The sequence below is a fragment of the Hirsutella rhossiliensis genome (genome assembly GCF_020360975.1).
Source record: "Hirsutella rhossiliensis strain HR02 chromosome Unknown scaffold00015, whole genome shotgun sequence".
Taxonomy (NCBI): Eukaryota; Fungi; Ascomycota; class Sordariomycetes; order Hypocreales; family Ophiocordycipitaceae; genus Hirsutella; species Hirsutella rhossiliensis.
The window spans coordinates 1,014,049-1,031,781 of record NW_025408681.1 but is presented as its reverse complement, the minus strand read 5'-3'; the positions used below and the strand labels follow the sequence as shown (position 1 = coordinate 1,031,781).

At 59.0% G+C, this 17,733-nt stretch overlaps 6 protein-coding genes across 6 annotated transcripts; 4 read left to right on the top strand and 2 right to left on the bottom strand.

Annotated features, from left to right (window-relative positions):
- Positions 1 to 58: 58 nt before the first annotated feature.
- Positions 59 to 1,055, top strand: HRG_10279 (ubiE/COQ5 methyltransferase family domain-containing protein; the record flags this gene model as incomplete). The annotated part of the gene is made up of 2 exons (XM_044868750.1): positions 59 to 333; positions 398 to 1,055. The coding sequence occupies 2 exons, from the start codon at positions 59 to 61 to the stop codon at positions 1,053 to 1,055; spliced, it is 933 nt and encodes a 310-aa protein (XP_044716105.1).
- A 459-nt stretch (positions 1,056 to 1,514) lies between these two features.
- On the bottom strand, positions 1,515 to 3,676 carry HRG_10278 (Ser/Thr protein phosphatase; the record flags this gene model as incomplete). Its single annotated transcript, XM_044868749.1, has 2 exons — positions 1,515 to 3,391; positions 3,448 to 3,676. The coding sequence occupies 2 exons, from the start codon at positions 3,674 to 3,676 to the stop codon at positions 1,515 to 1,517; spliced, it is 2,106 nt and encodes a 701-aa protein (XP_044716104.1).
- Positions 3,677 to 7,122: 3,446 nt separating this feature from the next.
- HRG_10277 (telomere silencing protein Zds1) lies at positions 7,123 to 8,447 on the top strand (the record flags this gene model as incomplete). Its single annotated transcript, XM_044868748.1, has 3 exons — positions 7,123 to 7,128; positions 7,294 to 8,072; positions 8,327 to 8,447. 3 exons carry the CDS (start codon positions 7,123 to 7,125, stop codon positions 8,445 to 8,447), a joined length of 906 nt encoding a protein of 301 aa, XP_044716103.1.
- A 484-nt stretch (positions 8,448 to 8,931) lies between these two features.
- HRG_10276 (activator of mitotic machinery cdc14 phosphatase activation c-term domain-containing protein) lies at positions 8,932 to 10,065 on the top strand (the record flags this gene model as incomplete). Its single annotated transcript, XM_044868747.1, has 3 exons — positions 8,932 to 9,104; positions 9,150 to 9,804; positions 9,862 to 10,065. 3 exons carry the CDS (start codon positions 8,932 to 8,934, stop codon positions 10,063 to 10,065), a joined length of 1,032 nt encoding a protein of 343 aa, XP_044716102.1.
- Positions 10,066 to 10,798: 733 nt separating this feature from the next.
- Positions 10,799 to 11,606, bottom strand: HRG_10275 (respiratory-chain NADH dehydrogenase, 30 kd subunit domain-containing protein; the record flags this gene model as incomplete). The annotated part of the gene is made up of 2 exons (XM_044868746.1): positions 10,799 to 11,307; positions 11,369 to 11,606. The coding sequence occupies 2 exons, from the start codon at positions 11,604 to 11,606 to the stop codon at positions 10,799 to 10,801; spliced, it is 747 nt and encodes a 248-aa protein (XP_044716101.1).
- A 560-nt stretch (positions 11,607 to 12,166) lies between these two features.
- HRG_10274 (RING/Ubox like zinc-binding domain-containing protein) lies at positions 12,167 to 17,731 on the top strand (the record flags this gene model as incomplete). The annotated part of the gene is made up of 9 exons (XM_044868745.1): positions 12,167 to 12,210; positions 12,303 to 12,369; positions 12,448 to 12,560; positions 12,620 to 14,346; positions 14,407 to 14,640; positions 15,357 to 16,567; positions 16,610 to 16,636; positions 16,694 to 16,776; positions 16,837 to 17,731. 9 exons carry the CDS (start codon positions 12,167 to 12,169, stop codon positions 17,729 to 17,731), a joined length of 4,401 nt encoding a protein of 1,466 aa, XP_044716100.1.
- Positions 17,732 to 17,733: the final 2 nt, after the last annotated feature.

Genomic DNA, 17,733 nt, shown 5'->3' with positions numbered 1-17,733 from the left:
CACGACCTGCCCTCTCATCCACTGCCCAATCCTACTCCCGCACACCAGACAGCCCATCATGGTGGCGCGCGGGGCTTTGAGGAGCTGCTCCAACACCCTCTCCCGCCTCTCCGCACAAGCAGCCAGCGCCTCGCGTTCCTTTTCCGCCGGCCATGTCCGATTCTCGCCGCCAAACCACACGAGTCCCACGTCGGATCGCGAAACGCACTTTGGCTACAGGACCGTCACCGAGGGCGAGAAGCAGGAGCGCGTCGCCGGCGTCTTCCACAGCGTCGCCGACTCGTACGACAAGATGAACGATCTCATGTCCCTGGGAGTCCATCGACTATGGAAGTGCGTCACCAGATCGAACCCTTGGCTTGTCCAGTCGTTGAGCTGACCCATCTGTCCTTTCCAGAGACCATTTCGTGTCCTCCCTAAACCCGGGGGCCACAAATCCTCCCGGCAGGCCGCAGCGCATTCTCGACGTGGCCGGAGGCACAGGCGACATCGCCTTCCGCATGCTCCGCCGAGCCCACGACCGCAACGGCAACCCCAACGTCCACGTCACCATCTCAGACATTAATCCATCCATGCTCGCCGTCGGCCGCCAACGCTCCCTCGACCTCGCCGCCTCCCATCAGTCTTCTCTGTCCTTCCTCGAGGCCAACGCCGAAATCCTCCCCTCATCCATCAAAGATAGCTCCCTCGACCTCTACACCGTCGCCTTTGGCATTCGCAACTTCTCCAACATTCCGGCAGCGCTGCGAGAGGCGCACAGGGTGCTCAAGCCCGGCGGCGTCTTTGCCTGTCTAGAGTTCTCAAAGGTGGACAGATACCCGCTCTTGAACGCCATTTACAAGCAGTGGTCCTTCAGCGCCATCCCCCTCATTGGTCAGTTGGTCGCCGCAGACCGAGACAGTTATCAGTATCTTGTGGAAAGCATTGAGAGATTCCCGAGCCAGGAGGATTTCAGAGACATGATTGCAGACGCAGGCTTTGCCGTGGCTGGCGACGGCTACGAAAATCTCACCGGCGGGATAGCTGCCATTCACAAGGGGATTAAGCCGCTGTAGACACCCCTACTGCTCACATTGTACGATACCATGTAATACAAGCGTTGAGCGAGCATGCACGGAAACGTAGAGGCATCCTCGGGCGGCCACATGGCCCGGCTCAGCAACAGGTGCACTGACGGCTCGCATGAAAAGTGTTTTTTCTGTCCCATCCCGGGGCTTCATCCTCAAGTGTCTCGGCAGCGTAACTCCATACAAATCAAAGCCCAGGCCAAATCCGCAACGCCGAGGCTCGGCGGCCTCGAAGACTCCATTAAGTACACGTACACAGGAACGCAACTGCACCAGGCCTCGGCCCCCAGCTTCTCTCTCCAGTTTTTGCTCCAGAGTAGGAATCCGATACGACGAGAGGAGTGCCGGGCATCGCAGCAAGCGTGCCAGGTTCGTGTTTGCAATCGCAAGCGTGGGATTTGGCTCAATTCGATAAGGCACGGGGCAGGATGCGGGCGTTGCCTGTCCTCATTCCGCAGCGGGTGTAGACGATGCTGGCGCGGGTGAAGGCGTGCCCGCATCGCCCTTCGTGCCCCCGCGACCACGGCCGCCGCGGCCTCTATCGCCCCCGCGGCCCCCTCGTCCGCCCCGACCGCCGCGCCTGTTGCTTTCTGAATCGCTGGCGCCCCCGGCACTGCGGTATCCACTGGCGGAGCTGACTCCGCGCGCGCTTCCTCCCCAATTGCCAGCGCCGCCGCGGTTGTTGTAGGATTTGCCCTCACGAGGCTGAAAGACCTTGACCAGAGGCTTGGATCGGTCTTCCTGGGCTCTCGTCTTGACATCGTCAGGCAGGCGAGCAAAGGCCGCGTCTCGGTCTTCGGGCGTCTTGAACTGTACAACTTTGTTCTGGACGCCCCATTTCTCCACCTTGACAATTTTGCTCCTGTCCTCCTCAGCAAACATGTCCCGGCACTGGTCCTCGCCGCCGCCGAGGTTCATAACGAACAAGCCAATGACGTCGGAGTTGTTGGACTTGGGGGCAGGAGAGGCGGAAGGCTCAGGACCGTTGGCGGATCCGTTGGCGGCCGCCGGCGTCTTCTCAGGGTCTTTGCCGACGGCGCCGCCGTTGTCGGGGCCCTGGCTAGGCCTGGGCGTAGCCGGCTTCGTCGAGCCGGATGCCGGCGGGGCAGCCGATGCCTTGGGCGGCTGGTACGAAGACGGCTGTCGACCGGACTGCGGAGCGTTGGACGGCGTCGAGGTCGGCGCCAAAGAGGGTTGGCCGCCGGTAGATGCCGAAGGAGGGGCAGCCATGGCGCCCGGTTGCTGCTTTGCTCCGCGATGCGAGAAGTTGAACCCTTGGGCGCGCATTTCGGTGCCAATGCGGCCGTCCTGGACCTCCAAAACAAGGTAGCCAAACGCAGCATCGGCCAAGTTGAAGTTCCACATATTCTTGAAAGCACTCTCGTCCACTTGGCCAAGGGCAGCCTGCCCGGCAACAGGTCCGCCGAAAGGATTTCCGCCGGCGGCCGTGGTGGGCATCTTCTCAACAATCTGCAGCGCGTTCTTGAGGAGGTTCTGCTGGGCCTCGTTCTGCTGGATGGCAGGCTCGACCTCACCTTTGACCGTTTCCCAAACGTCGTTGAAAGATGCCTTGGACGCGGCAAGCTTCCCACGGTAGTGGTCCAGAGTCGGGTTAACGCTGAACTCGTTGTAGGAGCTCCCGTATCGGAAGTGAAGACCAGCCGAGATGGAGAAGTCGGCCTTGAGTGTGACCGAAAGCTGGTTCAAGATGCCCTCGCGCGCGGGGGACGCGTGCGTGATGAAGATGCGGGTCTCGGTGGGGTCGTAGACTCGATGCGCCGTGTCGACCAACTCTCCCATCTGCAATAGGGTAGTCCACATGGTGCCCTGTCCTCCAGCGATGGTGGTGCGGCCCTCGCCATTGTCGAAGAGCTTGTGCATGACCACGGCGCCACCAAGGCCAAGCAGCCTGAGCTTGACGCCGCCAACCTCGAGGAGCATGGAGCGAGCTTCATCGATGATGTGCAGATTGTGCACCTTGTACTCGGAGGATCTAAACTTCTCCAACACCCGCACGTCCTCGCACGCACCCCAGACAGTATAGACGGGCACGTCGAGCTTCAGCTGCCCGCTGAGCAAGAGCGGCAGTTCCGACAGAGGGAGATCGTTGGGGTGGAATCGGCTCTTGACTGAGCCGTTCCCCCCTTGTTGAATGGCCTTCTTGACAGGTTCAGAGATGAGGGGCGAGTATTGAGCCACATGCTTCAGGGTCTTCTCTACGATTCGGTCCAGCGAAGAGTCGTCGTAGAAGCCAAAATCACCAGTGTGGATGATGTGGTCGGCGCGGGCCTGCTTGGCGAGTTCGTTGAGCGATCTTAGGTTTCCTGTTGCGAGTGTGAGCAAGGGCGCCCTGCGTCGTTGGCTCGGGCATGATACAGACCTCGAACATCTGCGATGCAGAGAACTCTTATAGGACCAGACTGGATGACGCGGCCTTGGTTCGGCAGGAGAGGTGCTGCCCCAGGCTTGGGGAGGCCCGTGGCGCCGTTTTGGAGAAAGCCTGGACCAGCGCTGTACGGTGGCGGCTGCGACGAGTTAGCCAAGCTGCGTGTGCCCCGGAATCCAATCCATTGCGAAGAAGGGTTGCTTGTGGCGAAAAGAGAAGCCATGGCAGAGGAAGGGCTCTGTGTAAACGCCATCCTACAGGAGGAGCGACGCTGGGGCTGGTGGTGGAGCTGGTGACAGTGCTGGTGCGGAAAAGGAGGGTAGAATGTGGGAGCAAGGTGCTTCGCGTTGCTGTTCCACGCGAGAAGAACCCCGCGGTAGATGGCCAGAAGCAGGCGACGCCTTGCAGCTGCCCGAAGCAGGGATTTTGAGGTGTCACTGGGCGGGAGCCGAGGGGGAAGCGACTCACAGCAGCCATTCTATCAATGAATCAAGCGCGCTCAGGACCTCGGGGGTGTTGCAGTCGTCGTTCGGGGGGGCGCGGGTGATGGCGAGGAATGGCTGAGATGGACGAGAGGCCCAGGAGGAGATGGGACGGGTATCAGGCGGGTGGCGGCGAGAGGAAGATGGATGGACGGCGGCTGCGAGAAGGTCGGTTTCGCAGCTCCTAATAAAGCAAGGCTGGCTTGGCTGGAGATAATTTTCTGGAGGAACAGGAAGCATGCGCGAGGGACGAGGTGAGGTACCTGGCCCTGGTACCGGGTCAGTACCCGTGTACCCTACCAACCAAATTAAGCACCCAGGAGACTTGCGGCAAGCCACTGCAAGTCACCACATCGGGAAAACACAGGACCCGTTGCCCGCCTATGTACGTGCTTATTGCTTGCCGATGCTTTGGCGACGGCCACGTGCCAAGGTTCACGACGCGGATAACAGGGGAATCATTCTTGTTGGTCTCTTGGTGGCGAGTATCTCGACGTGGGCCGAGCCAGCAATTGAATTAGCCTGGAGGCAAGGCAAATACAACAACGGCAACTGCGGAGCTCCATTCGTGCCATGGCATGGCTTGCAAAGGCTCGACCTAGGCGAGGTGATCGCAAGCGCCCTGCGGCATGTGCTATATCGCGAAAGACACGAGAGACACACAACTCCCCAACTCCATGTTTATTTATCAGAGAGCTATTCCCAGAGCCCTCCCCGCAACGTCGTCCTCGGCCATGCTGCGTCGAACCGGCCATCCGACGTTGAGCTTCAACATGACCCGTTGTCCGTCGTAACCGACAGAATTGCCTATAGTCGGGGCTTCTTGTCGCGGAGAAGCCCCCTTTCAGCGATTCGCGCCAAGATCGTGCGGTGAATTCCCTTGGCAGTCGTAATGGTGGGGCTTTCTTTGAGAGCGTCCATACATTCGTTTGACAAACGACGTTGATCGTCTTCGTTCAGGTAGCCCAGGAATTTGCCGTATTCTTCCTCCCGCTTAAATCCAGATTTATTATACTCCGTGTATATACAGCAATCGGGGCCGCCACAGTAAACGGAGGCGCCTTTGAAGAGCCAGATCTCCGTATCGAATGGCGGCCTGATCATGGCGATGGACGATTCATCGCACGGCGGGTCAACCCCGTTGTCCACGCGGCGGATCCTTCGTAGACCTGGAGCCACTTAGTGCTTCTCGTGGACATGGTTGGTCCAAGAAACTCGAAAGATTTGGGTTCTGCAAAGCTCGGATATGGAAAGGGGCAGTTGGAAAGCAATGATGCCGGAAGGGTGGTTGCAAGAGAGTCGTAACGTTGCTGGAGTTGCTCTGCTGTTATGAAGGGTAGAGACAGAGAGAGCGAGTGAAATGGCTTGATTCATACCTCGACGGCATGCACCTGGCTGCTACGTTTTCTGAAGCCATTCACGTCGATCGCGCGTGGTACTCGTGAGCCAGTTTTGAACATGCTGCGTACAAGCGCCTATCATCGCGACACGTAAAGCGAACAATGCTCGCGGACGCACAAACGGAGCAGACAAAGGGGTCGACTCGTCGGCTGCAGTGCTTATCGTTCACGTCAATCACGCGCGGTACTCCGGAGCTGGTTCTCAACGCTGGGCGTGGGAGCCTCCTACAACTAAACAACTCGCGATACGTAAAGCGAACGTGGCTCGAGGATGCACAAACGGAGTAGATCTGGGAGTCGACTCATTAGCTGTATGTAATGATGAGACGACATCGAGCTACCCCATAGTTCTAGGGACAGCTGGATGGCGAGTTGGCGACAGGTCAAGAGACGTGTTTGTAAAGTCTGAGCCCCGGCGCCCGTAATTGGTTCTTTGTCGTCCGTCCGAGTCTGGTGCTGTTTCGCTTGCCGCAATGCACGCTTCCCTAGGTCTCATATTCCTTTCTTGTCGCTTATCCGAGTTCTTTATTTAGTAGTCTTGCGGCGTCACAGAAAAGAGGTCGTCCATGCTCGGCCGCGCGCGTTACCTGGGGCAGTGGGGTCGTAGGAATGTACTGTACATGGGGACGGAGTAACCGTACTCCGGATCAAAGGTAAGCTGAAAACCTCGGAGCTGATGCAGTATTTGCTGGGGGCAAACTCAAAGTCTAAGGAGGGACGGATACGAGCCTCGCACTCCTTTATCAACAACGGGCCAACTCGGTGCCTCGGCGCGCGTTAGTCTGGAGTAGGTACCTCGGCGGCAAGAAACGCACAGAGTCTGAGATGTCCAGCCCAAAGTGCAGTGAACCGCCCCTTTTATTCCCCGTAGAAGGTGGACACCTACCAGTAGGCTGAGGCGATGAGGCCGTCTGTTTAATGGGATAGAAAAGGCAAGTACATACAGATTGGTACTTGAGCCCCTGGCTGGGGTAGCCGCCGGCGGCCTGGACCTGCTTCCTCAGGAGCGATGGAAAGCCAAGGCGCAACCGTTGGGACGTTACTGAACTGAGCGCAATTTACCAGCGTGGTTTGTAGCGCCCGACTTGTTGCTGGCGAACCCCGTGTGCCGCCACCAGCGCACGGGCAGGCGCTGAATGCTACCCCGACAGGTGAGTACCTACTCCGCATGTACTTGCCCTGGCGGTACCGGAAGTACCTGGGCGGCGGGGCAGGGGGCGACGAATGGCGATGGAGAGGCGTGACGCAGCGCTGAGCCAATCCACGTGACACTGTAGCGACTGGACCTGAGCGAGCAATCACCCTGCCTACAGTACCAGCAGTGACTGGTGGCATTGGGGGCTTTGCTGGGGGGTTCCTAAACGACGGTATAGTACCCAGCTCTTTGATCACCCGAGTCCGAACAAAGACGACGAGCCACGACACTGTCGGCCGCGAAACCCATCGAAAAAATACACGACAAGAGAAACCAATAAAGACGCCACGCCACCCACCTCCCAAGGCAGAAGCGTATCCTCGCCGAGAGCGGCTCGCCCCGTACGCCTCAACCTCCCCCATGCGACGATAAAACCCCCCTTCCGGCCTACAACACCCCAACTCAGGAGGTGCATGCTTCACCTCCCGCTGTCCACGAGCCGCCATCGATCCCATCGCGCTCACGCCTCCGCGGTGTCCGCCCGTCCATGATAGGCCTGCGAGCCTGCTGATACCGGGTTGGCTGCCCGACACGAAACCCATACTGTGCTTTTGGGCGTCTTGGCCCCTGTTGCGCCTGCACTCTGCCCTCGATGATGGTGCGTTCTCTCTTCACCCTCTCGAATAGCCAGGCCGCGACCGCGAGGACTGGCCCTGGGTGCCCTGGTCCAGGCTGGTCCAGGGAAAACCCCGCGCCATCTTCCAGGTCGACCGGTTTTGCTTGCCTGATATACGACTTGACTGCTAATCAGACGTGCGACCAGACCTCATCCCGGCCCCGCAACGAGATTCCCGGCGGCTTTAGCAGTCGGCGCGGTCACGCCAGCCAACTCTCCATCTCAGACCCGAGCCACCATGTCACCGAAGCCATCGGCACCCTCTACGGGGACGAGGATGACTCTGGCTCCGAAGGCGGGCGGCCCTTGAGTTTCGTTGGTGGATCTTCTTACAGTGAGCAGTTGCAGCGGTCGTCGTCGTCACTTCCGGAGCCCCATGAACAAGAAGAATCTCGTCAACACACCGGCGAGGCATCGAGGCGGTGCTCCGTTCCTGACCAGCCGCTCGACTCGCCAACATCCCCGCCCGAACATGGCAGCCTCAAAAAGTCACACACCACCCTCGTGCCCCCCTCCTCGCAGCGAAGCGGCAGTCCTCACGACAAGCCGCCTGCCTCCCCGACATTGTCCCTGCGTGACATGCAGGCAGACTCGACTGGCTCCCAGTTTCCCTTGACCAACATCGACAACCCAAGCGACATCGCTCAAGAACTGAGCAACCTGCAGGCGCTGAGGAGACTATCGATGGACGTTGGAAACTACATTGACCCGGATATGCCCCCCGCGAGTCTCACATCGATGCCCGCGGCGGCCCCCAGCGGCGACGATGACGAGAACGATCCCTCGAGGCTGCTCTGGGTCCCGGCCAGGGTCCACCCGGAGCTTGCCCCGACAGAGTTCAAGTCATTTTTGGAGAAGCGTGTCCAATCGATTAGGCGACGATCCGGGGACCATTTTCTTGTCATCGATGGTGATCCGAGCTCAGGGTCGTCCCTGCGGAGAAACAAATCCATGCTCTCCCGTCAGATCGACAACACTGGCGGGAGAGGTGCAGTGGACTATGTTGATGGTGCTGAACGACTCGGGAGGCAACGGTCGAGTGGCAGTCAGCATAGTCCAGAGCTCAGTCTCGACGAGCTTGCAATGGACCCCACAAAGGCGGTGCAGAGACTTGCACAAGAGTCACATGGAGTTTCAAGAAGCATCGAAGGCAGTGCTGACGACATGCCCATCCTCCCAGTGGCCCCGGGGAAAGGTCTACGCAGGTCAACACGAACCACGTATCGCAAGGGCGGCAGTTTCCGCTCGGGAGACCGAGGTTCACACCCGAGACGCATCGTCCAGCGACAGTCAGATGGTGATTATCCAGAGACCAGGAGCACGTCTCCTCCAGAGGGAGCTGATGCTCTCCCACCTGCGAGGGCGCAGCCTGACCCAACTGCTGAAAATCACTCGAGGCCTGCACGACCCGCTCGGAGACACAACAACTTGTCCAAAGAATCGTTTCCAGCCATGCCGAACGCGGACGGCCCTTCGGAAGAACCTGTTGAGTCTCGATCTTCTCCCCATGCTCGCCCCGACCAGCTTCCCGGACGCACACCTTCATCTACTGCAAACGCAGCGAGCAAAGAAGCACCCGTGCCACCGGAACGGATGGAGTGGTCAGACAGCCAAAACGCCCGGGCGTTCCCCCAGAGGTCATCCTCCCAAAACTCAAGGTCGTCTCGAGACCAGCACCCTGAAGTTGTTGAAGAGGCTTCCACTCGCTCAAGTCGGCGCCCGACGAACAACATCATCACCAAGCAGGCTTCGCAGCCACAGTATTCGCCCAAATCCCCCCACACAATGCAGATGCAGACGGTCAACGACACGCTAGCTTCACCCTCCTCTTTGTCGGGTGGCGACGCCTCCCGCACCGACAACCTCACCTTTATCCCCACGCTGACCCAGCCAGATAAGAAGCCCGACAAGAGATCCAAGAAAGATCGAGATGATGATTCAAGCAGCACCTCCAGCAGGTCGGGCAGCGCATGGAAATGGTTCAAGGGCGTCACGGATGACAGAGAGAAGAAGAAAGATGAGAGCAAGAAGTCGAAAACACGGGCAGCTGCTGAGAAGTCCCAGGATAACGTCAGACTGGACGTGATACAGACCTCCATCGACAAGAACAACGTCAAGGGCCGCGAAAGCCTCGTCCTGGATCGCGAAAACGTCGACAGCAAGCTTACGGAAGAGCGAAAGAAGGAAGGCAACCGCAAAAGTGATTCCAAGAAAGACAAGGATGGCAGCATCTTCTCGTCAATCTTTGGGGGGAGCAAGAGGAAAGAAGACAAGGAAAAGGTTAACAAGAAGAACCAGCATTTGCAAGTTCCAGAGGATATTCCCTACAAGCCTCTGACGCCGGATGTGGATTACAATTGGACCCGATTCCCACTCCTCGAAGAAAGGGCCATATATCGAATGGCCCATATAAAGCTAGCTAACCCGCGGCGCTCTCTCCTCAGCCAGGTGCTGCTCAGCAACTTCATGTACAGCTATCTGGCCATCGTCCAGGCGATGCACCCCCAGATGAACGTGCCCACCTCGCCGCAACAGAAACGGCTGGAGGAGGAGGCTCGGCGCAAGAGGCAAGAGCAAGAGTATCTGGCACGGCAGCAAATGCAGGGAGACCAGGATGCCGAGAACAGCCTCGACCACTACAATCTCGACTATCACCGAGTAAGTGTTTCCGTGGAATGGCGCCAGACTGGGATGTTTGCTAACATAGCTCACAAGGCTACTGTTCAATATGCCGAGTCCGACGGGCAGGTGGAGTACGTCGACGACGCTCAGATCTACGAGGACGAGCATGGAGACGACCGCCACGACGACTATGGCTACGAGGGCATAGAAGGCTACAGTCGCGACACGAAGGATTACCAACACACGCGCGAAAGCGGGGACGACCATCGGCGCCACGGGCGAGACGACATGTGGTAGGACACGCCGCGAGACCGCACGAACATTTAGTCACGATATCCCTATCATCTACGTCGTCGCCACCATGGATTACGGAACAGCATGGAAATGCCCCGTGGCGACAGGCGTGTGTACGATGCTGTTGACGAAAATCTAGCATACGGCGGAGTTTGAGAGGAAGCACGAATCCCAGGCCACCCTGTCTTCGGTTCGCTGGAATCAAGGCGGAAGACTCCGCGATGGGGGCAGGTCACGGGGGAAACCAGGCATGTCAATACGGAGGCCATGGCCCTTCTTTTTCCAGCTCGACCGCCGCGAGTTTTGCTCTGTACATGTAAGGAAGTGTCACCAGCAACAATCAGGCTTACCTCAAGCGCATTGAACGAGGAAGTCGTTTTGTCTAGGATTACGGACTCATGTAATGGGCCAAACATGGTGTCTGCTTAGGGAAGGATGGAGATTGAGTCGTGAGAATCGTAGGCGAGAGCGGGCCACGGCATAATACCAATCTGCCATATGGCGGTCGACTTGGTTTGGCTCCTCTGACTGCGTGCGGGAAAGATTTGAGGAGGAGCTGCGGCCCGCAAAGTCGTGCCGGGTTCCTGTTCAACTAGGCGCTGTAACATGATGCATGGCCCGGCACGATGTAGTCTAGCGGACGAAGGTTTTTGAGTTGCAGGCATTGAAGGCCATGCGAAGACAGCTCACAGCTGGATGGGCCCAAACGACTCGTCGCATACAATACAAGGCTCGTCTATTTTTTAGGCTCTTCCTTCCTTTCTTCGGGCTTGGGCGTCGGCAGCTTGAACGATTCGGGCGTGCGGTCTTGACCCGGCCCGACCTGTTCCCAAGCACTAGATCCACCTTCAAAGTTGCGGAACGCTTGGGTGAGCTCGAGCGGCTCCGTGACGATGCGCTTCTTCTCCTCGTCGTAGCGGACCTCGGTGTAGCCGGTCAAGGGGAAGTCCTTGCGCAGCGGGTGGCCCTCGAAACCGTAGTCTGTCATAATTCGTCGCAGGTCGGGGTGGCCAGCAAAGAAGACACCGAAGAGGTCGTAGACCTCACGCTCGTACCAGTTGGCGCCGTCAAAGAGGCTTGTGATGCTCGGCACGGGGGATGCTTCGTCGGCATATGTCTTGACTCGGATGCGGGAGTTGTGGCGGATAGAAAGCAGGTTGTAGACGACCTCAAAGCGGTTCTCCCTCGTCGGGTAGTCGGCTGCGGTGATGGCGCTGACCTGAGTGAACTCGGCCGCCGTGTTGTCTGGGGGAGGAGATGGTTTAGCCAAGACCCTGACGCATTGAGACGAGGTCTCGGTGCGTACACTTGAGGAAAGCAAAGACTGGGAGGACGCCAGACGGCGAGATGTATATGGTGAGCTCGTCCTTCCACACGGAGAACTGCTGGATGTATTTGGGGATGCAGCCCATCAACCAAGCTCCGTAGCGATGGAGGTTGTCGGCCTTGCTCTGGTATTTGTCGGCCGGGTTGAAAAGGGGTGCCTGTAGGGATCCTACGTGATCCCGGGGAGCCTTGCGCATGTTCTCAGACTCCTTGGGCATGGCGACGAGAGCGGGAGCCGAGACGGAAAGGGCGCGGACTGCATGCTCTCCGCGGCACGGCGCCGACGGCCTCGCAGGCCTCAGAGCTGGTAGGAGTATCCGGCTGCGAAAGAGTTTGGTCGCCATGGCCGATTTCGCGCCTGAAGGTGGCCAATTGACGATTCAAAAAGGGTTGCCAGCTTCAGCCGGAGGTGGGCGTTGCTTCCCGTGATGCTTCCTCGGGAGTGCTCCCTGCATATATATATCCGAAGATTTACCGACGGCGGGAAATGGGGCCTCCGCTGTCCGAGCTCTCGGCTAACCAATACTAAGCGCCCAGCCAGCCGCCTAGCGCAGAGCAGTCCAGCGTTTGGGAGCGTGGGCCCCTTCGTATCACGTGATGTTCCCGAAACGGCTAGGCTCATCCAAGTCTACCTAAGCAGCCGGGAACTTTCTTTCCACATCTTGCATCTTGAGCATCTCCTCGCGCAGCATCTCCCCTGTTCAGTCTTTTTCCTTCTCTCGCCTCCACCCTCTCGCCTCTATCCCCAACAGTTCCCTTATTTAGGTCTTCGGAAACTATGGCTCCGCAGGACTCTTTCATTGAGGAGGAGGAAGATGTCTGGTACGTCGCGTATTCCCGTTTGCACGAGCCTCAGCCGCTCCCTGGGGCGGTCATCAAGCCTTGATGGATTTTCTAACTGACGCCACCCCCAGCCCTCTTTGCATCGAGGAGTTTGATCTTTCGGACCGCAACTTTCGGCCATGTCCTTGTGGATACCAGGTGCGTTGATCTGTCGAGCTCCCAAGGCGGATCGTTCTTGGACTCGCCCGAAGTGTGGCTGATTTTCGTTCTTCACAGGTCTGTCAGTTCTGCTTCAACAACATCAAGAACAACATGAACGGCCTGTGCCCGGCGTGCAGACGGCCATATGACGAGAAAACAATACAGTGGAAAGTCGTGACCCAGGAAGAGTAAGTGGCGGCATGGCTTGCCCGCAAGATGCGACACAACGCTGACTGACAGAACGCAGAGTCGCCGAGTTTCGCGCCAATATTCAAAAGAATCAGAAGAAACGAGCTCAAGAGCAAAGGCAGAAGGAGGTACAGAAACGCGAGGCGGAGAAGGAAAACCGCAAAAATCTCATCGGAGTACGCGTTGTCCAAAAGAACCTCGTCTACATCACCGGCCTCGCACCCACGGTTCGCGAAGACGAGCTGCTCAAGACTTTGCGAAAACCCGAGTTCTTCGGCCAATATGGCAACATCCAGAAGATTTCCATTAGCAATCGAAAAAGCTCGGATGGTCAACATCACTCACTAGGCATCTATGTTACCTTCGAGAGGCCGGAGGAGGCCACCCGGTGCATCCAAGCTGTGCATGGATCCCAGAACGGCGACCGAGTCTTGAAAGCACAGCATGGAACAACAAAGTACTGCTCGGCGTGGCTGAAGAACGAGAAGTGCAACAACCCTGGATGCATGTTCTTGCACGAGCAAGGTGATGAGGAGGACAGCTACACGCGTCAGGACCTGTCTTCTATGAACAGCATTCACACCCAAAGACCGCTGCCAGGTGGCGGCGGTGGAACGTCGTCTCGCGCCGCCTCCCGTCAGCAGCCAGCCCAGCCAACACCGCCTCCTGCCTCTCAATCCATGGCCCGCTCGACTAGCAAGGATGGGTCCGATAACGGAGTGGACACGTCGGCGCTGCCTTCATCGGCGAACTGGGCTCGGAACCCGCAGCGGAGCCGTAGGGGCAGTCATGCTACCAGTGGTGCCGCGTCAAGCCCGGCCGTCTCAACGTCCTTGCCTGCTACGACGGAGACTACTCAGCAGGTCGCAGAAGATGCCGAAGCTTCGGCTGCCAGCGCGACACCGAAGTACAAGCAGCCAGAGAGTTCACCTGTCGGGAACCACGTTGCGGCCGCTCTCGACAAGTCTCTGCGGGATATGTTAAGGGCTCTGGAAGCCTGCACGCTGCCCCGGCTCGACGATGGCCAGGGCGGTGAAGCAGACCCGCCCATGTTCGATGTTCGAGGTGGTGAGAAGCGAAGAGTTATTCGGGAAGAGGATGATACACGAGTTGGTGACCCCGAGGAGCTGGCCGAAGTTCAGATCCCCTCTGAAGGAGAGCCCGAAACCGGCGGCGGTAGTCTCGCGCTTGGCGGTGAGCCCGAAGAGCGGGACCTGGGTGGTGATGGCCACGGCTTCGACCAAAGGCAAGCCAGTTCCCAACCCCCGATCCAGAGGGCCAGCATCGACGGCCTTTTCGGTTCTGGACTTGGCAGCTCCAACTTTGGTCAGAGCTCTGCCAGAGCCATGACTCCGCAGCACCTTGCTTCCCTGAGATCCCAGCAAGGCGGTTTCGGCGAGCAGATGCCTCCAGGGATGTCCAACCAAAGCAGCATGTTCCAGGGGCAGGGTCACAACCGCCAGTCGTCGCGGTTCAGCTTCGCCAACGACAATGCAAATTCTGCGACCAATGTCAAGCTTGCGGCAAACTCGAGGATCATGGCCCAGCAATCCTCGATGATGCCAAACTCCTTCCAGTCTCAGGGAGGCAACCAGTTCTACGGGTCCTCGATGCCGGGGCCCCCTCCCGGCCTCAAGTCAAGTGGGACGCCTCCAAGCATGTTTGGCCAGTCGTTTGGCGGATCGGGATTCGGCGCTGCCCCCAAGGATTCCTCCAACGACCTGCTTCAGAGTCTCATTGGGCGGAACCGGGGAGGCGGCAACCAGCCTCATGATGCGGGAAAGCGTGAGTACATGATTTCTTCTTTCTCGAACCAGTACCCACCGTCCTCTACCTCCACCCCAGCTCCTGCTTCCGGCCTCCTGGCATCGCTCTACGGTAACCACGCCGGGGCATTCCAAGACTTGGGCTCGAAGCAGAAGAAGAAGGGGAAGAAGCACAGACATGCTAACACTTCCTCCTCTGGGGGGAGTGGCTTAGTAGATCTTGCGGACCCGAGTATCCTGCAGGCCAGAATGCAGCACCAGTCACAGAGCAATGCCGGAGTCGGTCAGGGGCTGTTTGGAGGCCAGAGCCAAGGTGGGTACAACCCCAGCATGATGTACAACACCAACTATGCACGATGGTAGTTGCGGGGATGTCGATGCCCTTGAACCCATGATGTTGCACGTTTTCCCTTTCTCTTTGCTTTCATTCCTTTTTCAAGTGTTTGCGGTGCGGCGTTTGTGGGCATTTGGGAACCAAGCCGGTCAAAAAGGCGGCATGACTCCTCCGTGGAGAACGAAATTTGCATTTCGATCAAGCAGGCATGGGCAAAACCATTTCCGTTCAGGGAGCGGGTGGCAGGCTTTCTCTGCCTCAGGCGCTGGCTCGATATTTTCAGGGAGCCAGACTTGCACAGAGGCGACAGCGTGTCGACCTGGTTGTTTTCATTTTACCACTTTCACCTTGTCCGTCCCTCACAGCGCCGTCGCCGCTTGGATCGGCTGGAGGGTCAATTCAGGCAAGCCATCATCGTCTTCCACGCATCGTCTCATGTACGTTAACACACCACCGGTGTGCCCCCAGGCTGGGTGGCATCCTTTGGGTCAGAATAAAGACATCATACCCTCTATTCTCTCCAAAGACTGCGTTTCCCTCGTTGTCCGCCGTGGAAGACGATGATGGAAGCCGTAGCATGACCTGCCGCTCCGTTGCATCCTGTATTACACTTTTTGTCGTAGTCCGTGTCGTCATCGTCGCTTGTCTTGTTTCACTTCACCGGTATCGCCCAGTCAGCTAACATGTTTCTCCAGACGACGAACTTCCCTCGCTGGACGAAGCGACGAATTCGGTTGACGCCTTGGTGTCCGACGAACCCCAGAGCGTATTCGCGCAGTCCCAGCCCACCCCCACCGCGGAAGCTGGCCGATCGGCGCCTCCCGGCCTCGCTCCCTCTCATGGACATCCGGAAGCCGTGTCGAAAACTAGCCCGGCGCCGAGCCGCTCACGGCCCGCGAATATCGTCCCTGCAGTGCCCAGGTTTTCAGCATTGGGCCTCGATCACGGCACGGTAACCCCCGAGCAGACGCCGCGGAAGGCAACTCATGGCTCGATATTCGCCGTCGAACATAGGCTGGCAAAGGGCGCCTCGTCTCAAACTCGGCAAAGCCAGTCTCGAGGCTCTGCCGCCTTGCAGGATGAAGACTTCCCGGCCCTGAATGCACCAAGGGCCAGGGAAATGCAGCCGGCATCGCCCGCGATCCCATTCGTGCCGACTCCGAAGGGCACCCCTGCACCAAAGAGGCCTGCCGACAAGGTCTCGGAGAAGGCCTCTGAAAAGGCAGTCATGAGCCCCATCGCCGCGTCCGCGCCCTTTCCGGAAACTTCAAACATGAAGCATGGGCCTGTCAATGCTGATGCTCTCAAGTCCGTTGACGATTTGGCGGAAGACTCGTCCAGGTCCGAGGGATCGACGGACCATTCGGCCACTCTTCCTCCAATTCACACATCCTCGGCCGGAACGGCTTCATCGCCCATTCAACGGGCAGCCCCTAGATCGATACGAGTAATGCCCACGGCCAGAGCCGAGGGAAATACCCTGCCATCACCCGCTCACTCGGTTGCTTCCAAGTGTCTTTCCCTGTCGCACATCCCAGATACGCCAGGGAGCGAGATAGTCAGCGATACTGCGTCGGTGTTGTCCGCGTCGGTGTCAGCTTCCCGAGCAGAATCGCCGCCGCCGAGCAGGATCGGCTCCGCCAGCGTTCGGTCCACGACTAAAAGCCAACAGCGCAAACAACGCAAGGAGGCCTTGAAGATAGAGACCAAGGTCATAAGCGAGGCTCTCAAGGCGGAACCCGAGGTGCATGCTCCTGTGGTTGGGCGCAAGAAGAAGCAAAAGAAGGAGAAGCCTGCAAGGACGACGGCTGGCCAGCCACGCGCCGGCACTAGCCCTCAGGGGCCAGTCCCGGAAGATAAGCCCGCCGCGAAGAGTGTTGTACAGGAGGAGACCATTGTGGACAAGGTTCCAGAAGAGGCCGAAACGAAGCCGAGAGCCTCTCCACAGAAGAAGTCCTCCAAGGGTAAAAGCAAGGCAAAAGACAAGGAAAGGGAAGAGGAGACAGAAGGCCCGATGACGGCCGTGTCGCAGCTGTCGCCCCCTCTTCCTGCCGAGCCTGCACCGCCGCCGCCGCCCGCTGGGACTGAAAAACCCTATCCCGGCCCAGCGTCCGTGTTTGCGGAGATTCGGAATTCTTTGTGGACGGCCGCCATGGACAAGCTCCTGATGCTCAGGCCCCTCGCCAGCAGCTCGTCTCGCCAAGAGCATGGCGGTGCTGGCAACACTCAGGCAGGAAGTAAGTCGGGGTACTGCAAAGACTGCTCGTGCAAATGCGGCGAGATCCACGACGACGATCTCGCCGCCCTTCGCGCTGGGAAGCCGGTGCGGAAGCAGCTCCACGTTGACGGCAGCCGCATGCTCATCACACCCAACGGTGATTGCATCCGCGGCCTGACGCCCGACGAGGAGGACGCGTTTCTCGATCTCCAGACGGCCATTGCGGCCACGGCCGAAAACCCAGGTGCTTTTGTCGCGCCCCGACACCAGCCCGGCAGCGGCGCCTTTTCCCTCATCAAGGGCCGGGCCGTGCCCAACGGGCGTCCCAATATCTTCCCCGCAACGTCTCAGCCGCAGCCGCAGGACCCCATTGGAAAGCTGCAACGCGAGGACGCCCTGAGCTACATCAACCAGTACGTGCTGCCACGCCTCAACCTGGGCGCCGGCAGCATGGGGCTGCCCAAGGGGGCATCGCCCATGCGCGACTCGGCGGCCGCCAGCCTCAACTCGCTGGCGCCCTACTTTTACGGACCGGACGCGGCGGCGGGCGTGGGCATCTACAGCGCGCCCGACGGGGCTCGCGCCATGCACGACTTTGCGTCGCCGCCGGCTGCCGTGGGGGCTGGGGCGGCGGCGGGCGTGGGAGTGGGAGGAGCCCAGAGCGGAGGCGGCGATGACGGAGCCAAGATGCCCGGCGGCGGCAGTGGCGGCGTCGGGGGCATGCCCCTGATGAGCGTCGAGGATGCCGAGATGGCCCTGGCGATGGCCCGCAAGGAGACGGACAAGCTCGAGAAGGGCCTCAACGCGGTCATCAAGCGCAACAAGAGGCTGCTCCTGGGAGGCGGCAACTGATG